The sequence below is a fragment of the Oreochromis niloticus genome, linkage group LG8, assembly GCF_001858045.2.
Source record: "Oreochromis niloticus isolate F11D_XX linkage group LG8, O_niloticus_UMD_NMBU, whole genome shotgun sequence".
Lineage (NCBI taxonomy): Eukaryota > Metazoa > Chordata > Actinopteri > Cichliformes > Cichlidae > Oreochromis > Oreochromis niloticus.
Genome location: NC_031973.2, coordinates 12,082,611 through 12,099,029, shown reverse-complemented (window position 1 = coordinate 12,099,029; position 16,419 = coordinate 12,082,611). Strand labels below are relative to the sequence as shown.

General features: G+C 37.8%; 2 protein-coding genes and 1 long non-coding RNA gene across 5 annotated transcripts; 1 reads left to right on the top strand and 2 right to left on the bottom strand.

Moving 5' to 3' along the window:
- Positions 1-601: 601 nt before the first annotated feature.
- gpx9 (glutathione peroxidase 9) lies at positions 602-2,287 on the bottom strand. The gene is made up of 5 exons (XM_005471385.3): positions 2,066-2,287; positions 1,883-1,976; positions 1,243-1,373; positions 968-1,098; positions 602-890 (listed from the first exon to the last, which is right to left on the bottom strand). The coding sequence occupies exons 2-5, from the start codon at positions 1,953-1,955 to the stop codon at positions 833-835; spliced, it is 393 nt and encodes a 130-aa protein (XP_005471442.1). The 5' UTR covers positions 1,956-1,976; positions 2,066-2,287; the 3' UTR covers positions 602-832.
- A 1,140-nt stretch (positions 2,288-3,427) lies between these two features.
- fbxl15 (F-box and leucine-rich repeat protein 15) lies at positions 3,428-5,986 on the top strand. 3 transcript variants are annotated; one of them, XR_269454.4, is made up of 6 exons: positions 3,428-3,595; positions 3,928-4,090; positions 4,181-4,683; positions 4,807-5,010; positions 5,132-5,282; positions 5,577-5,986. XR_269454.4 is itself a non-coding variant. In XM_003441794.5 (5 exons), the coding sequence occupies exons 1-4, from the start codon at positions 3,570-3,572 to the stop codon at positions 4,994-4,996; spliced, it is 879 nt and encodes a 292-aa protein (XP_003441842.1). In that variant the 5' UTR covers positions 3,428-3,569; the 3' UTR covers positions 4,997-5,010; positions 5,132-5,986. The 3 variants fall into 3 exon arrangements, 2 of the variants coding, with proteins under 2 accessions (XP_003441842.1, XP_025765632.1); XM_003441794.5 differs by having other exon boundaries at positions 3,931-4,090; positions 5,132-5,986; XM_025909847.1 differs by having other exon boundaries at positions 5,132-5,986.
- LOC112847694 (uncharacterized) lies at positions 5,449-8,209 on the bottom strand. The gene is made up of 2 exons (XR_003221419.1): positions 7,172-8,209; positions 5,449-6,994 (listed from the first exon to the last, which is right to left on the bottom strand). It is a non-coding gene; the product is annotated as an uncharacterized LOC112847694 (long non-coding RNA).
- Positions 8,210-16,419: the final 8,210 nt, after the last annotated feature.

The following is a 16,419-nucleotide window of genomic DNA, read 5'->3' as shown; positions in this document are numbered from 1 at the left end:
AGGAAAAGCTCCGTACTCACAATTTGTAAATTAAGGTAAATAACCATTACTCCCAGTGCACTTGAAAAGTAACACACTAATACCACTGATGCAAAGTGCTTCGGCACATATATTGAAACACTATATTTATACACAGTTTTAAGTATTTTAATTTTATGTTAGTTCATTATTCTACACCAATAATAAAGAATATTGTTGTCTCTGGTCATTACCACATTAAAACTGTTTTATACATAAAAACATATATGAAGATTTTATAAAATTTAAAACGTACTAAGCTAGATTCAAACTATTTGTTTTTAGACCTCCCAAAACCAGTGTAATTTTTGAATATTAGAAGTTCCATCAAATAAAAAAAGCGGGGGAGTCATAACAACAAAGAACTAAACTCCATCCATTCATCCATTTCCATATCCCAGCAGTCATAGGGTGAAAAGTGGGTACCACCTGGAAAAGTTGCTAATCTATCGCAGTTTTAATAAATTCTATACAGTGATTCATCTGTATTGACAGTCTAATAATGTAATATATGTTAAATGTAGAAATAATACTGAAATTCTAGTGGCAAACTAAAGTAATAATAACCATGCGCATATTTTTCATACAGTGTTTTATTTACATCTGTTCTTTTAATAGCAGACACCATCACATTAAAGAATAATGTGGCAGTGACATGAAAACGCATTAAGTGGCAGAAGGGAACTTGTTCTCAGAGTGAATGCACTGAAGCTCCAAGACACGTTCCTCTTCCCATCAGATCCAGCTCAGGTGCACTTGTGCATTTACTGGGGGATCGTCACTCTGCCACCAGCGACATATTTAAAAAAAAACATCAGAGAAGTTCTGCTATGTCTTTTTCCACTTGCACAATGGGACAGTGAAGTTCATACCTGTAGCAAAAGGAAAATACTGAACTTAGTAAAATTGAAATCGCATCAAGGGTTTAACTCATGGTCTATGACTTTACCTTTTGAAGGGCATGCCATTTGCAGTAATGAGAAACTTCTCAAAATTCCAGCGAATGTCATTGACTTTGATCGGAGACCAGTAGAATTTCTTTATGTCTCCAATAACAGGGTTGACAAATGGCAAAGATTCCTGTGGTGAAACAGGGAATGACATGGTATCTGAGTTTTTCAGGGTTAAGCACCTGCAGCGCTGATAGGAAAAAAATAAGCTACATGGGTAATAAATCCATTCAGTGAACTTATATCTTCCAGCCTTCAATAAAACGCAATGTACCTTCAGAAAGGTGAAAAGAGGATCTTCGTTTAAGCCATTCACCTCAACCTTGCTGAAGACGGGAAACTTTGGCACAAAGCCCCCACCAGGTCTGACATACTTCAAAATATTGAGCATTTCATGATTCACCTCTGCACAGACAAGCATAAAAAAAAAGTTAATACTTCTATTTTTTGCACGTGTGTATTCAAAACCTTGTCTTTAAAATAACTTGTTAATTAAAGTATCCACAGTGCATCTAATAGAGCTTGTATATGGTGGAAAGAGTTTTTAGATTCCTTAAGTACAAGTAGATTAATGTATTATAAGCAGACTTTTAACTTCTATATTGTTACAATGATGGATAATAGTAGTAGTATGGTTGCTCATTGCTTCAAGTTAATATGGCCATTGTTTTAAATAAAACTTTTAAAATGTTTTTTTTATTCTATTGTGTGCTCTGTATCATATGAAAGACAGGGAATGTCCTTAATATGGTCATGTCAAGAACAAGCTCTGCAGAGTCTCATGCTGTTCAAACCTTCTGTTTGTGAGGGGCAATCAATCAGAAATTAAAGATAAAAAAAATCTGGTTTGTTTTGAAGTGTGGCATGCAAAGCTACCATAACAGAACAATACAGGTCCCTATTATCCACCTTACCAGGAGATTGGAGACCAAACTGGTTGCAGGGGAATCCTAAGACAGTGAAATTGAGGTGGCCAAACATTTCCATGAGTGCATTCAGTCGGTGGTACTGGGAGAACAAGGCACAAAATAAATTGCCTTCAATATAAAGAGTTAATGTGGTCTGACAGTAATCAGTCAACTCTTGCAGAATATTACCTCCTCTATTGTTGACCCTCAGAATGTTGCAACGTTGACGATGAGAAGCACTTTACCTCTGTAGTTACTGAGTGGAACCGGCTGTCCATCCAGGGTCTCAGCAGAGAAATCATAGACCGATTTATTTGCCATACTTGTTCTTTAGCTTGTCTATGCGACTAGAGTCAGTCAAGAGTGAGTATTCACTCAACTAGACTGTTGGCTCGTCTCATCCACTGAAATACAACTCATGGGTCAGCAATTGTTCAGCATGACTGACTTCATTGTTCTTCTGGCCAGAGGTGAGCTGGCAACATGGTTAATTGTTCAACACTTGTATACAAAACATGTGGTTGTTAAAAGTAGTAGGCAGCCAACTGCAATCAGAAAAGTACATATTAAACATAAATATGGATCTTTGCTTTTAGGAGTAATTATCTGAAAATCTTTGCTTAAAAACAGTATGCATATGATATTTCAAACTACAACAAAGCTAATAAAGTAAGCTCTGAGGGCTAACAAAACAATTTATGATTATTGTATGATATGGTAACAGGGCTAAAATTAAAAGGGGTGCACAAGCTGACATGGCTGAATTGATCTATTACTTTTATTTGTACTTTTTCAACAACCTTTTCAACAACTAGTTCTACATTCTGTGTCGGGACAGGTTTTAGTTATAGTTTTGCAGGGATTTTTTTCAAATTTGTACACAGTTGCACAATTACAAGATGGAAGTTTTTCATTTTGTGTTTAAAGTGAGCACATGATTTTTCTTTTCTTGATAATCTCTTCATAAATGTTACTTTGTAACTTACTTCGAGGTACTGTATTAAACTGGGGAAAAATCAATACAATATTTTTAAGAAATGCGCATGAAATAAACTAAATATTTGACTGTAAGAAGATCCAGAGATCTTTAAAAATCATTAACAAGTTTTCATTTATTACAGTTATAGCAAATCAATCTATAAATTGTCTTGAATATTACCATTGACGTCAACCCGGAAAATTACAACTGCTGAGTTCAAGTTCTCCCTGTAAACCACAAAGCCACGACTATATCAAAGCTAAGATGTGAATTCTCGGGCATTCTAGTGCAGCACACTGTTAAATACGTTTAAAAAATACAATCCCTGATAGGATGGTGTTTTAGTTGTTACTTTAGTTAACAACACAGAGCAACCGTGCAGAACTGGGTCTCTTTAGATTCATTAAAAGAATGAATTAAAAATCAAATAGAAATTCATGGAAAAGCAATAGCTCTAAGTTGCTATAAGAGTTTGAATGTTTCCCCCGTAAGTTACTGCTTCCTTCTTTGACGTGTAAATTTACATCACACGGCGACACTTGGTGAGCCTCTTGTTATTTTGATCTATATTCTTCTGACTGTCCCTTAATGCACCATCGGGCTTAGGTTACACCTTGATTGCTTTAGAAGATGCTAAAGGAAACTATTTTATTTTGTCATCCATGGGAAGAATGACATGTCCGTGGAAACGTACTGTAACATAACGTGTTCATAATGGATGAAGAAGCTAAGATGCGAACGTAAGTGTCTTTCAGAGGGGATTTTTTTGCGTATAAAAGCGTCTGGATTCGTGGCCCCGGCATGCTAGCTTTGTGGCTAACAGCGATAGCTTCCAAGCCGCTGAAATGTAGATGGCTGCTCCCATTTATTGATTGCTGCTAACTTTCTTTAAACTACACTTCTCTTTTACAAAGCTGCCATATCATTATCTATTGCTAATATTAATTGCTGTTGTTCTGTCTCCCTGTCAAAGCGCTTGCCGAAATGTAACGGTGTTTATAATTCCGTTAAACTGCTTTGCATCAGCACGCCGAAGTATCAAAGTTCATCTGTAACAAGGTTTGCTCCTCAGCAGATGCCATCTTTTGGACTTGCCCTGGGAGGATGTGCTTGTTCCACATATTTTGTGCTATTTACCGCTGCAACACCTTGTCAGCCTCCAGAGGGTGAGCAAGGAGTTCCACAACCTTATTAAGGTGTACCTATCCAACTGCAGGACCTTTCATCTGTCCCCGGTAAGTGCTGATGAGAAATGAAGTGATTTCCAGCTGCATTACATGTTCATAAAGGAGGCTGCCACCTTTCTTCTTATGTCATATTTACAGACCTCACCATGCATTCCCAGGGAAGCATTTTGTTCAATGTTAAAGGACAATAAAGTTCTGCAGAACTTGTCACTGCAGAATTGTTCAGACTGGGTGTCAGACAAGGAACTGCTGCCAGTTATTGGCCAGAACCAACATCTGCAAAGGGTGGACATGAGCGGGTGTGCATGTCTCACCCGCCACTCCCTGGTGGCTGTGTCCTTGAGCTGCATGCACCTGCAACACCTTGGCCTGGCACACTGCGAATGGGTGGACAGCCTGTCCCTGCGCAGCCTGGCTGACCACTGCGGGGGGCTGCAGTCGATCGACCTTACCGCCTGTCGCCAGCTGAAGGACGACGCCATCTGCTACCTGGCCAAGAAGTGTTCAAATTTGAGGTCTCTATCGCTGGCAGTCAATGCCAACATCACCGATGAGTCAGTGGAGGAGGTGGCCAAAAACTGCAGGGATCTGGAGCAGCTGGACCTGACAGGTTGCCTGCGGGTCAGGAACCAGTCCATCAGGTATGCGATATCTTATTTTAAAGTGTAGTCCAACTGACTTTGAGCTGTTCCTTCCCACGCTTTGTTATCAACTAGCTCACTTGTTCACCCTTCCATAAAATCTTCTGCATGCTGTGCTCACAGGACTCTTGCAGAGTATTGCCCAAAGCTGCAGTCGCTGAAGGTGAATCACTGCCACAATGTGACAGAGTCCAGCCTCGATCCTTTACGGAAGCGCAATGTAGTGATTGATGTTGAGCCGCCCTTACAGAGGGCACTTGTACTTCTGCAGGATGTGCTAGGATTTGCACCATTCATCAATCTCCAGATATAACAAGTAGATAGAAGGTAGATACAGTCAGCGTTTTATACACTGTAACATATACCTTTCAATGATCTTTATATAATTTATATAAATATATTAACAACAGATAAAACTGACTGATTTCAACGTGTTATTGTGTTACAGGTGTCTTCATAACTCACTTTCATCTGCATCACATGGGCATGTGTTGCTCTGAGAAAGTTAAAGAACACACTAATGTGTTGCACTCAAGCTTTTGTGGAATGTGATGTTGACGATACATGTTTAAGAAGGACTTGAAAATGTCATCAGTAAAGTAAGCCATGTACTTTTAAGAACTGCTGCCTCGTGTACAAAAGAAATCACTGCACTATTACTTAATCATTTGGTGTGATGGGTATAATGTATAACCAAAGTACAGTGGATTTTTTTTTTTTACCAACCTGTCACCTTATGTTTCATGTGGAAACATTTAAAAAATGTTTGAGTTTAATTAAACATTTCATTTTGCATGTGTGTGCCAGCTTAAAGGGTCATTTCAACCAAATCGCACAAAAAGCATACTCGCACTTACCACTTAATTGTGTAAATATTTGTTTTGTTTATTCAGATTTTATTATCTCCACTTCTGCGTCTTCTGCTGCCACCAACAAACAAGGAAGGTGGATGCAGTTTTGTTTCCGGTGCTTACTGCACGTCTTCCAGAAATGATCCTGGCTCCTCAGGATCATCTGTAAAGTCTCACTGCTGTCAGTAGTTTCCCAGTGACAGCTGAGATGAATTGCATGGTTACATGTACAGTGTAATGAGTAGAATTTTCTTTTTTTCTGTGATGTGGGTGAACTTCCCCTTTAATTCATAAAATTAATAAATACATAGCTTTTGAATAAGTATAAGAATTTATTATGACTATTTCCCATTAAGTCCCTTAAATGGCTTTTGTAAAAATGACCTGTTGAGATGTTGTTGGCCTATGAATTATGGAAGTACTATTAAATTGTGAAATACTGCCAAAAATGACACTTGACTTTGCTGTGATGGAGTTGTCTGTTTACGCCCTTACTGCCTCCTATAAATTTGAAAGTACCTGTTTGGTGCAAGTGCTTCTTTTTTATGAAAAAAGAAAAGAAATCAGGATAGTACTAGGATAGTTTAGTTTTTTCCTTCTTTAAATGTAGAAAAAAAAATGCTGCTTTCCTGCCACTGATGTGAATTATTTTATAATTATATTAAATAAAGTGAGCTGAAACCATCTGAATGACATTTTGTTGGATCAGAGGCTAAAATAACATAAAGAAAACTTGTTTTAGACCAGGGGAAATGCCACTTAGATAGAAATGTGAAAATTAACAACCCAGGCCCACATTTTATTTATGTACTTATTTCAAATCAGTGTAGATGAGCTTATATATGTTGTTGCGTACTGTGAATGGCACCGCTACAAAATTTTATGACTGCAAAGTGGCTTGGATAAACAGGGGCTTTGCCTCTTCCCTTCACCGGCACAAGGTGGCAGCAGTGAGTCAGGATATTTGTCAGTTTAATCCTCTTTGCTTGACTTTTACACTACAGAACATGAAATGACAGAAACAGCGCATGGTGTTAAATGTCCCACTAAAGCATCAATAGTACAGGAAAAACACCAGTTCTATCTTTTTCAGATTTAGCGGAAAAGGTGTTTGACAGGTAAGTCTGTCTTAAACAGAAACAGGCTCTTTGACTCAGTGAATATAAAGTTAAGAATAAAGGCTTCATGTTGTTGCTACTGCTACTTGTTAAAAATCCCCCTTACAGTTTCCTCTGGTGGTCCAATTGGCAGACTCTTGTATCTTGTATCTTGTCTCCGTGACAACACAACAGGTCTATTTTCCACTTGATGGCATGGTTTACCCCATCTGCTATGTGCTGTCCACAAGCTGAATTTGCACCAAGAGAGTTGCTTTTGAAGGGCTTCAGGGATCGACCGGCATCCTTCTGTTGGCTGTGCTGATCATCATATTGTATCGCTGTCCCTCAGCGGAGGCTTCACTGTGTCATTAGTTATAAGGTAAATCTTGAAATTTCAATTCATGTTGCATATGGCGGTGTAAACATCCAGATTTAGGCAGAGTGAGAATTTCTTTCAGCAAGATTTTGATTTAAGACTACTTCTCCTGCAGAACAGATGAAGTATCCTGATATATGCAAATAGGACAAAATACCCACCTTCAGCCTTAACTTAGCCCAGCAGTTGCTTATGTTTGTTGCTGCTCAGCAGTCAGTGGGTTAAAAACATTTCAGACTACATTCATCATGTAGGACCTCAATTAGCATTGATCTGCAGGGGGGGAAAGAAACATTGCTGCGATATTATATACCACGGAGCAATTTCAGTTCTAGTGATTGAGTGTGTGGGGGGATTTTTCAAACATAGGCAACCAAACATATTTTGTCTTCCTGTCAATAATCTGGCACTTGTCTAAATTATTGATCAATAGCAACTGATCATTTTATACCAAGGCACAGGAGTGAAGTTGGTTCATTCTGCTGCAGTTTTAGCCTTTGACACTTGCTAATATATTGTACTTATTAATACAAAGAACAAATCCAACTTTAATCTCTGGCTGCTTTTAAAGTCCTTGCTGACAGAGTAACTTACCTGTTACTAGAATACCTGAGTTTCATTTATATTTGCTGTGGCAGCTAATTAACATAACAAGGATTAAACAGAGGCCTTCCTCACAGCAGACATTATTAAATGTTATTGCAGAAGACATATAGATGTACAGGTATTACTGATGGCTCAGTTCTCAGAATATCTATTTATGGCTCCCATTTTATTTTGTTTTGCAAAACAAAATCATGTCTAGATGGCCAGTGTCAGTTTAGATAGTCATTAAAAGTTTTAATAGCCACATAATAAAAAAAAACTTGGGCCCAGGAGATAGATTCGAGTCTGTCAGATTGAGCACTGCAATCTTTTCACCCTAAATCTGATTCTAAATATTCAAATTGATCACTAACATTGCCAGGGACTAACTCATTGAGCCAAATTTTGAAGTCACAACTGCTTTTGCATATTTTAAATGTACAATTAGGACTTCTCTGTTTCTATTATTTGATCTTGACTTTGTCACAAGCCGCCATACAAAATCCCTTTAACCTGAAACTGAAGCAGCTAAACGCAATCCAGTCACCATTAATTGTATTATTTACACCTGTGCCGTTCCAACTGTGCCATGTCAAGATGTTTTCACTGGAACAGACCAATTAAAGCTGTCATCTTCTCTTATATTTGTCTCTGATTTTTCTGTGTAAGGGAAATCTGGAAACACAAACTAATCCCGCTTTCATACTAGTATAATCAGGAATTACTTTTATTCTTATGTTTTCTCTGACACTGACAGAAATGATAGGAACCATTCATTTACAATAATCCAGATTCTTATTATTTGCTTCCTTCTGCAAACAGACAAATTAGCCACAGTATACAATTTTTATTGATTGTCTTGTTTTTACAGTGCATTAAAATGACAAAGATCCAGTCTTTGTTTTCCTTTTGCTGAAGGATCTGGAGACAATCATATCCTTGGCGCAAACGATTTCCTGGTAAGGAAGTATCACTCAGAAAAAATAAAAAAAAGAATTCACTATTGTAGCAACACACATCCATCCTTCTACACATACATCTAGCGGCATGAACATTACCCAAATTCTAAATGCTCACTGTAAGGAGTGATTAAATACAAGTAAATATGTATACAAATAAGCAATCCTAGAAAGTAAAACAAGTTTTAAAACAACAGATTATGTCTGTAAAAAGATGAGTTAATTAATTAATCGTTCTTTAAATTAATGTTTGTAAAAGAAACAATATCACTGTTAGTGCAATCTGAGCCTCATTAGCCTGTAACAGACATACTTTCCTCTATGAATTCACAATGTTTTACACTGTACTTCTATGTATGCGTCTGTTTTCTTCCATTTGTGCTCTATCCCCAAATCACTGAGTTAAATACTTAAGTGAAATCATGTATAATTGGGAAGAACAAGTGAAAAAATACACTCACAAGATCAGTTAACTGAGTAATAAAAGTTCATTTAAATTTATCCAGAAATATTTGTAGTTATTTACTTGAATGCAGAATATTATTTTCATCTGCAGCGTGAATGAAAACCAGATCCTGCTCAAGAAATCAGAAATTGGTTTAGGATACTTTTCAGCCCTCTGTTAATTAAATGAAGTTCATATGAGGTGAAGAGAGAATTACTGTAGCTGTTCAGATGGGACCAATACTGTGTCAGAGATTTTGTTCATTTTCATATTTTTAATTAACAGGCCTTTTCCCTTCGTCTTCTTTCATTTATTTGATGTAGTTTATCTCCTCCAACCATTCATATACAACCTTATTGGATCCCGGGACTTAAGGATCCATCTTTTGGCCACCAGAGAAGCATAACTAATGACAACATTAAAGTGCCTTTGTGAGCGTGGCCATCAAAATGTCGATCAACCAAGCAGGAAATAATGTTGGATTTAAAAATTCAGCATGAATAAACATGTATGTTTAGCTCATTTTAGGAAGAGTTTGAAGGTGTTGATGTACTTGTGAAACATCCCGATGAAATCGCCAGCTCTTCAGAGTTCATATGTGTGGCATGGATGTGAGACTAATGAAAAAAAAAAAATGTAGTGTGGAGAATCAAGCTAGGAACTGTTGAATTTTCAGCCTTTGAGTGGAGTGAATGACGGTGCCACACAAGACGTCTTCAGGGCACCATCTAATTGAAGCGACATTTGAAGCTTTCCTTGGACTCAGACCTGTCAGACCCATTAGCATCTTCCTAATTGCTGCGCTCCTTGCTGCAGACTGGACAGGAAGCACATGGTCAGCTAGTTAGAACTCACATAGTTTATCTCTTCATTAAGACATTTTTGCCATTTTCTTCAATGAATAGAGCATCCCGGCCAGCGTGACTCACAGCGATTTACTACTTGGCTGGAGATTGTGGCCTGTTAGTGTTTGGGATTGGTGTCACTTTGTGGTGCTGTGTTGTAAAATTAGTGATTGTGGCAAACTATATATAGTTTTAAGTTTTTTCATATAACAAACAAAAAGCTAGTTTTCTTTTTTTCAGTCTGTCTTTCTTCAGGAGTTTTTTCTGACATTTTTTCCATATAATGTTAATTTGTGCTGAATTGGTTCAGTAAATGAAGTAGATTGGATGCAAAGAAATTTTAAGGACAGCAGTTTTGCACTGGAATAATTATATTTGGTATAGTCCAGCTAAAAATGTGCAAATTGTTTTACTTCATAATGCAAATGTAAAGTTTTTTGTTTTGTGGTTGGAGAAACTGATCAAACATGGGAACTACTATTATCAAGGAAACAGTAAATAAATAGTAAATGAGTATAAAATCTAAATATAACAGATAATGAGAATAAATATTAGTTGTATCAGTGACCTCTGCTGTAACTAAATACTGTAAATGTTGTAAGGGGTCTTTGTTGCAGGCTTTGTCTTTCTGATTGGTAATTTGTGAAACCTACCAGTCAATTTCATCTGACTTAACCCAATAACTCTTCCATCTGAGCTTAAATTCAGCTTTATAACCACTCATCAAAGCCCACATGTGCTCAGAAACAGTGAACCTGACATTGTCAGTATGTTTGTTCTTTTTTCTTCTTCTTCTTTATTTATATATATGAAGTTCACTACTTTCCTGTACACTATCAGCTAAATCAAACCGATAAGAAAGCCACTTCATGGGCTTTACATGTGATCTTCATCCCACCTATCCCTCTCTTTGAACTGAGGCCATTTTTTATAGCTTCGCTCAATTTGGCTGCACTATAAACAGACTGATTTACCTAATACAGAATACAGTATGCATGATGAGGATTTATCTTGGCAGGAGCATTTTGCCCTCTGACTAATCTGGGCTGCTAAATTGTAAGTAACTGTGTTGAACTTGTGTCCTTCAGGCAACAGAGATCAGAGTTCAGCATTCTGGCGTAATCACAGATCACATCTTGTTATGCCTAGTGGACACTGAAAGATGCTGGAGGCTCGCTCATCTTTCTTGTGGAGGGAGACAAAGATCTGACTTTAAAAAGGTAACTTTAATACACTTCACAAAGGTTAGAGATTTGAATTGTGCAGACCACCAGCGCGTGTGTAATTTGTACAGAATTGAGTGAATATGATAATTTGTAGCTTGATATTGTCAACATGTTGGAAGGCATAATTAGATTAATGCTACATGGACTATTTAAAAAAAGAGAGCAAAATATCACCATGGCGTCTCACAGTGCTTGCATCCTCTGTCTCATTTCTTTTGCCTTGCTTCATTCTCTATAAAGGAGGCTCTTAGCATTATTTGACAAATGGAGCACAAACAGCAAAATATGTGTTTAGTACATGCCTCGGCCCGTAGATTAATGACATTAACGAAGTTTCCATTAGCACAGCGATCAGGGGAGACAGAGGCGTCCATGCGTAAATCCACATGACTGAATCACTGATAAAAGAAAATGAAACACATCTCTATGGGCCAAGAGGGGCCAAGAAACGCCACTCCAAATTAGTGTGCGGCCCAATTTGTTGTTACTTCATTAACCAACCAGCATCTGTAGGAGTAGGGGAGGGAAGTTGTGACCCATCTCTTGCCTAAAAATTCCCTTTGTCGGGCCTCTTAGATTAAAAAAAAAAAAATCCAAGAGTAGGAATGAAGGAAATGTATGCTAGAAAGGAGATTAGGTTTTCATATCTCTGTCCTTAAAGTATCAAATTTAAGATGAAGAGATATTGTTGTAATCTAGGATCGACGAAAACAGTTACTCTTGGACAAGGCAATAAATGACTTTAACACAAAATTCTCTAGTTGATATGATTATAAACGCCAACATATATTTTTAATAGTTTTAAAGTATTAAAGTTTAGCTGTAAAAATCTATTTAGCAACTGAATTCAAACAAAAATTCTTAAACTTTTCTAGTCTAATATTTAAGTGGAGACAGTGTGTCATTAATAAATGAAAGAATATGGCTTCAAGTAGTAAAAGAGGATAGGAAAAATATTTATATAAACACTATTGATAGATTGATTTGCAAACAATATTTATAATGAGCTGCTAAAAAAATACTGGATGAATGCTGTAAGATTAAAGTCACAGCACACCAGGCCTGAAGTGCATCAGTGGAGGTTCAGCTCTTATCTGCTGATGGAAACTGGCTGTCTGGGATGGGTAGTTTCTTATCTTCCATGGCCCAATAATATCCACAGGGGACCAACACTGTTTGGCACCCTGAAATCCTTTTTTCTACACCGGATGGGAAATCAGCCTGGGTGGATCATGGGGGCTTGAGACATGGAGGCCATATGGCTCAGTTTTATTCTCAGTGGAGTACAGGAGTTTGGGGTTCCCAGCTTCTGAATGTACACAGGAGACTTTGACAATATGTGCGGTGACAAAGACATTGTGACATTTTCGGTTTGTCGTTTAGCCATTACTGGCATATCACTGTGGTTGCAGTTTTCAGAACTGTTGAGGTCTATTTAACTCCATCTGTTGATGTGAATGTATAATACGCATACACAGACTAAAAATATCAATGCGTGTTTTGAACTTTTAAACTGCCAGTCTTGCTAAGATAAATTTAATTTTCAAGAAAGCCCAGAGAACAAAGAAAGACATCAGTCAGACATTAAATGAAACCACTCACTCACCTGTCTACAATAAAAAATAACCATACTTAATTAAATTCCAAGTCAGACAACCAGCAATTAACACAACCAATTACAATGAAACCTCATGGAGAAAACCTTCCACAACTGGATGAAAAATCTAGGTTTAGACTTCTGGGATCCGTATACAATTAAAAGGACAATACCCGTGTCGACTTTATCTCATAATATTTCAGTGCATAAATATGGATTGTTTAGGTTTAGGTAAATACTGTATTATGTACTGTACTTATGAGATTTAAGTTTAATGATGAATCTGTTTTATAACCTATATTTCACCAGGAAAGCATCATTGAGATTTAAAAATGTATTTTTCATGATTGATCCTGACCAAATAGGCGGCAAAAACAGTGAATCAAAGAGACATAACTAATATTTTTACAAGTAATAAATAATACGACTGTAAGATAATACCAAGAAGCAAGTAAATAATTAAGTTAGTAAATAAGTAAGTAAGTACTGTACCTTTTAAGAATAATGTTTCACCCCTTAAAAGTCAATTTTCGCACTATGAAATTAATTTATTTAGAAGTGGAAGACTTTTGTCTTTGCCGGATGTTAATTATGTTCATTTTGAAGAATAATAAGTTTCCTTCCCCAAAAATTCCCAACAAAATAGCTCAAAAATTGCTTGACCTTTTAGTATAAGTTGAAAGTTAAATATGAAAACAAAGCTAAAGAACAGTTCCATCCTTAAGGCTTGACTGACAGGTCTAAAAAAGGGAAAGGGTGCACTACTGTTTCTGGCCAGCTGAGGACATGCTTTCCTTAGACTGGAAAAAGGGGAACATTTAGCTTCAAGTATTCTCATCCATCCACTGTAATCCAGCATTTAGTTGCAGTTAGAAGTAGCTTTGCTACACAGCCATCCAACAAAATGTTGTTTAGCATCCACAAAGCGTAAGCAATATCAAAAACAAATAATGCTGAATAAAACGTCTTGGAATGCTAAAGTAGGATGGGACGATACAAACTAAAGAAAGCAAAGTACAGATTAGACAGTTTGAATGTATGTGGCAGTAAAGTAGCTATAACATATGTAGTAAACATGCATGTAATAGAGTAAAAAGGATTTTTAAAAATGTGGATGTTTAGAATAAGAATAGACAATCGCTGCCACTGTTGGTCACTTTATAATTAAAAAATTGACTTTTACATGCTTTTTAATATTTTGCCCCCGAGCCCATTAGTGGAGTACATGCAGACAGGAATTTGACCCCACTTTCTGAAGTAACCAAGTTTTCCCACGCAGGTGTAAGCCACAGTGAGGTGAACCTACCACAGCACAATATGTTTAGGACGCAGCCTGAGAGACCTCCATCGAACATCTTTATGAAGTAGATTGAGGACAATTTTCCTGCTGAAAGGTGGTCTACCTGGACGGCCAGGACTGCCTGCCAGCTGCATGTCATTTCTATCAAATGTGGCCTGGGTCTGTCAATTAAGAAAACACAGGGCAATCTGTGGCTGCTGAAAGAGATCCCCTTGGCCTGCTCCCAGGCTGAGAGACGGCCTTTTGTTCCCAGGCATGTCTCACATACTTTTAGAGCCCAGATAAGCTCAGGCTTCATGAAGCCCTGCTTTATATTTGCCCACTGTAATGTCTCTGTGGGGTCAGGGAATATGGGGAAGCACTGTCTGCGAAACGGTAATATCCCCCCTCCCACACACACATTATAGGGTCAGGAATAGAAGCCACAGGTTAGGTGGTCCAGAGGCCTGGCCAGGGGACTTTTTTGCTGAATGATCCCCTCCACCCATGTGCCCGCCCTTGATCCGTTCCTACCTCTCATACCAGAGACATAAACTGCACAACAAGCAGGCAGCTTTAGCCGTTTCCTGAAATCGGATAAACAGGTACTCTATGCCGAGATCTGCCAGCGTGGGGGGAAGGGAATTTGTTTTAGTACCAGCCGGACCACCCACAGACAAGAAAACAGGTACATCAAGATGGCTTGAAATATAAGAAGAGGGCAAAGGGAGGTTTGAGCCAGCAGGTTGAAGGTTGAGAGGGGGCCTGGACTGCTCGATGACTTAGTGTTATTGTGGTTTATCAAAAAGTAAGCCCTTAAAAAAAGGAAGCAAAATACCAGATAGTCGTCTTTGACAAAACAAAAGTTTAAATTATGTGTGAATTTTGTCAACTGAGCTCTATCTGTGGACAAGATGATTTCAGTTTTCAAGGTTTTATTTGATGGTTTTATTTAAGCTGGGATTATTTCTGACTCTTGATTGTATTAGCTTTGTTTTTGCCTGTAACTGTAGCGACATAACATCCTTATTTGGAGTGACCAGCAGAAGTGAACCTTCATTTTCACTGTTCAGGGCTTTTCTTTTCTTCATTTTTTTGGTGGGGGTGAGGTGGGCTTGTGGGTAATAGGGATGTTTCCCAGTAAGTTTTGTATATATCTAGAAAGAAATAGAACTCGATTCAGAAACAAGCTGCTCTTTGCAATCACTCTAAAAATACTTTTTTAAGTGAAATACAAGACATAATAAGATGCAATAACCACTTCATGTATCCTAATATATATAAAAAACAATCTAACATGATAACCCTCTTTGGTTAAATCACATCAGGATGTTGTATTAGAGCCTTAAGTAGCCAGTGAAGTCCCATCATGGAGCTTCAAGCTGAGTGTTTTAGCCTTTTAAGTCTGGGTGTTTTGAAACTGGACAAACGATGGGTGGATCTGACTGAGAAACTGAGAAACGGTGCGGGCTCATATAGTAGCCACTTATTTATCATAACCTGCTTTGTAATTCTTTCTGACTCAGATAAAGAGCAAAAGTTACAAAACTGACACTATGGTGTGTTGGATATGGTGTAAAACCAGAGACTGAGACGATAAATTCAGAATGGTAAGCGTCAAAAGAGTCCCCTCCCGGTGGTCATTAGAAAGGATGTAGGTCTGGAATTTCCATTCGTTTTAGATTTTAGACCCAGAAATTATAACCATATTGTATAGAGAGAGTCCACTATTTTTTAAAAAAAATCTCTTTTCTTTTTGTTTATATCATACCCAATATTATAATCAGAAGTTGCCCAACTGATGTGGAAGTACCTGACTACCCTGCACAAAGCCTTGACCTCAATCTTATCCAGCATCTTCAGGCTGAACTGGGACATTGACTAAGAGCCAGACATCAGTACCAGACCTTGCTGAAACCCTTGTAGCTTAGTAAGAGAAAATATCTACAGCCTGTTTCCAAAATCTTCTTAATCCAAGTTTAACAAGTTTACCAATCACATATGGGTTTAATATCAGCCCTCTTCCACACTGGTGACCTGTCCAGGGTGCACCACGTCCCTCACCGAGTGACAGCTAGGATAGGCTTCAGACCACCACAATCATGAATTGAATAAGCAGAAGAAAAGGAATGGATGGATCTCAGTGTAATATTAAGATGTCCACATACTTTTGGTCATGTAGCATTTGTTAGAGGTGTTAAAATAGACACTGTTATTTGCATTGCTTCTTATGTTTTTTTCTTTTAAATGTTAATAGCCGACATGGTGATTTCCTTCATCATTGTCAGCAAATTGCCCATGCAGGAGTGAAGTATTTAACGTCCAGTAGGGGTGTGGTTCCATTAGATAGCTTTAAGACCATGCTGAGTGCTCTTGAAAATTAGTTTTTTGGCAACTTCCTAGGATGCACAGCCTCCCAGCAAGCCACCAAGGCTTTGTCAAGACTGTGCTGGTTTAAGCTTGCAGCTTTTCA